Here is a 3,249-nt window from a genome sequence, read left to right as displayed (position 1 = left end):
CCCCCCCCCCCCCCCCCCCCCCAAAAGGAGCTACGACAAGAAAGCACTGAGGTCACATTATCTCAATGTCACTTACTATCTATGGAAAAGATCCCGCCCTAAACACAACAGACGTTACTCCTACTACATGCTAAATAGAGCAGACCAGGTGACAATCTTTAGACTCCGTTGTGGCCACAACAGACTCAAACACCATAGGCACACTAAATTAAAAGTGGGAGAGTCCGCGATATCTGTGAATGTGGACACAACCAAGAGGATGCCAACCATATCCTTCAGCACTGCCCGCACTACGCCACCCTTCGTAGACAGACGTGGCAGAATGTGACTCCCCTTGAGAGAAAGCTCTAAGGCAGTCTCTCAGATTTGAAGCGGACTGCATAGTTTGTGCGCCACATCGGACTGACTGTCTAGCTGCTGTCATCGAGAACGAGGAAGAAGAAGAAGAACTTACTATCTATCAGCCACCGATCCCACGATGGTCCCCACGAGCATGCTGGATCCGAACCCCGCTACAAACAGGATGTCGATCTGCTCAGTGGTCATGCCATAGCTCTCGTACAGGGCGTACACGTGAGGGCCCTGCAGCCAGTCGCCCGCTGGGGAAGACAGGAAAGTGGAGTTAGTTTTAGTAAGATAGAGTTTTACGGAACTTGAAACACAATTACATGTACGGACGTCATCCAACTTTTATGTTAGTACGGTAAAAGTTTTACGGTACTTGCAACACAATTACATGTACAGACGGCATCCAAATGTGGTCATATATATGAGTGCTGAAGATTACAGATGGGTTCTTAGAGAGTAACATACAGAGAAAAAAAAGGTTTTTATGTTTTTTTGGTACGAGTTTTACTGTACTTGCAACACATTAAGGCCATATGAGCGCCAGAAGATAAGAGGTGTTACAAGAGAGTAACAAACATAAAAAAGGAGGGGAGATAAATACGATAGATGTTTGATAAGATCATAGGAAAGAAGAAGCAAACAACACCACAGCATCCGCCAACCACCCACGGGAAAGACAGGAAAGTTTTGTTAGTTTTAGTAAGAGTTTTACACCGTACCTGAAGCACAATTACATGTACGGACAGCATCCAAGATTTATTTTAGTACGGTAAGAGTTTTACGGTACTTGCAACACAATTATATGTACGGCTTCCAAGAATAGTCATATATTATATAAGTCTTATATATGACCACACTTGGGTGTCGTACATATAAAAGTGCTGAAACAGTGGTGTTCCTTGAGAGTAATACACAAAGAAAAGGTTTTTAAGCACGGATTTTACAGTACTTATAACACAATAAGGTCATAAAAGTGCCGAAGAGCAGAGGCGTTACATGAGAGTAACATACACACAAAAGAAGGAGGAGAGATAATGTTTGTTTTAGTAGATGTTTTACGGCGCTCGAAACTGCATAAGGTCATATGAGCGCAAGAAGATTAAAGGTGTTACAAAAGAGTAACAAACATAAAAAAGAAGGAGGGGGAGATAAGGACGATAAATCTTTGATAGGAAAGAAGAAGCAAACCATATCAGAGCACCCGCCAACCACCCACTTAGTAAGACTTTTACGGTACTTGCAACACAATTACATGTATGGACGACATCTAAATGTTATTTTAGTAAGAGTTTTACGGCGCATGCAACACAATAAGGTAATAAAAGTGCCGAAAAAATAGATGTGTGACAGAGTAGAATACACAAAAAAGAAGGAGGGGAGAAAAAGACGATAGATGTTCAATAGGAAAGAAGAAGCAAACCACACCAGAGCACCCGCCAACCACCCACTTTTGGTCTTAGTCTTTCTTCCTTCCATCTTGTTTTTCTCCCGTCTAAATGAGTTTGGTTTTTTCCCACTCCGTCACGGGTGTGAACCAAACAACAACAACAAAAAACAACAAAATAAACGACAAACATCCGGGAGAGTTATGCTGAGACAGCAAATTCCCCCCTCCCCTTTACGTCTCTCTCTCTCTCTCTCTCTCTTCCTCTCTCTCTCTCTTTCCCTCTCTCTCTCTCTCTCTCTTTCTCTCTATCTCTCTCTCTTCGCTTTAGCCCAGATATAGTAGGAGTAATAACTCTCTCTCTCTCTCTCTCTCTCTCTCTCTCTCTCTCTCTCTCTCTCTCTCTCTCTCTCTCTCTTCGCTCTAGGCCAGATAAATTAGGGAGAAATATCTCTCTCTGATAACCTCACAATCTGGAGGCACAAGTCTGCAGTTGCTCATCATTTTCTAAAGGTCTTTTTTATTTGGTAGTTTCCATCTTTCTCCTTTCTCCACGGTCGTTTCTGCTTTGAGTTTTGAGTGTGAGTTAGTTTTAGTAGAGGTTTTACGGCGCTCGCAACTGCATAAGGTCATATGAACGCCAGGAGATTAGAGATGTTACAAGAGAGTAACAAACATTAAATAAAGAAGGGGAGATAGGGACGATACATGTTTGATAGGAAAGAAGAAGCAAACCATACCAGAGCCCTCGCCAACTACCCACTTTCTGAACTTTGGTAAGTGTTTTACGGCGCTCCCAAAAGCTGCATAGAGTGACCATATATGAGCGCACGGTACACATTTTTAACATTTTCAGTTTGATAAGAAATGTACAAATATTTTGAACTTTGCCCGGGTGGCGGCCGAAGCCTTTTCTCGTCGATTTTAGGACCACCGAGGGATCTTGAACTCGCGCAACTTGCGCAAGGGACCTCCGAGGTTGTTTTTGTTCTTCTTATCTGAGAAGACTAGGTGTAAGATCTGACCTACCCTAAGATCAGGGGTGCAGCTGAAAGAAAACAAGTAGTAAGAAGTAGTCAAAGAGTAACAGTAGAAAGATAGCAAGCAGTAAGAAAGAGCCAAAGAGTAACAGTAGAAAGATAGCAAGCAGTATAAGAAAGAGTCAATGAGTAACAGTAGAAAGACAGTAAGCAGTACGAAGTAGCAAAGGAGTAGCAGTAGAAAGACAGCAAGAAGGAGCCAAAGAGTAACAGTAGAAAGGCAGAAAGCAGTAAGAAAGAGCCAAAGAGTAACAGTAGAAAGATAGCAAGCAGTATAAGAAAGAGTCAATGAGTAACAGTAGAAAGACAGTAAGCAGTACGAAGTAGCAAAGGAGTAGCAGTAGAAAGACAGCAAGAAGGAGCCAAAGAGTAACAGTAGAAAGGCAGAAAGCAGTAAGAAAGAGCCAAAGAGTAACAGTAGAAAGATAGCAAGCAGTAAGAAAGAGCCAAAGAGTAACAGTAGAAAGATAGCAAGCA

General features: G+C 42.4%; 1 protein-coding gene across 1 annotated transcript in view; it reads right to left on the bottom strand.

Moving 5' to 3' along the window:
* The window catches only part of LOC101848510 (molybdate-anion transporter), a gene marked incomplete in the record, with an annotated part of 61,184 nt that overhangs the window by 31,568 nt on the left and 26,367 nt on the right, over positions 1 to 3,249 (bottom strand). The window contains 1 exon segment of the mRNA XM_013081115.2: positions 455 to 599. Coding sequence (XP_012936569.1) covers positions 455 to 599 — 145 coding nt within the window.

Source organism: Aplysia californica, unplaced genomic scaffold (genome assembly GCF_000002075.1).
Source record: "Aplysia californica isolate F4 #8 unplaced genomic scaffold, AplCal3.0 scaffold00116, whole genome shotgun sequence".
Taxonomy (NCBI): Eukaryota; Metazoa; Mollusca; class Gastropoda; order Aplysiida; family Aplysiidae; genus Aplysia; species Aplysia californica.
Note: the sequence above shows the minus strand (reverse complement) of the source record. Positions and strands in the feature narration are given on the sequence as shown.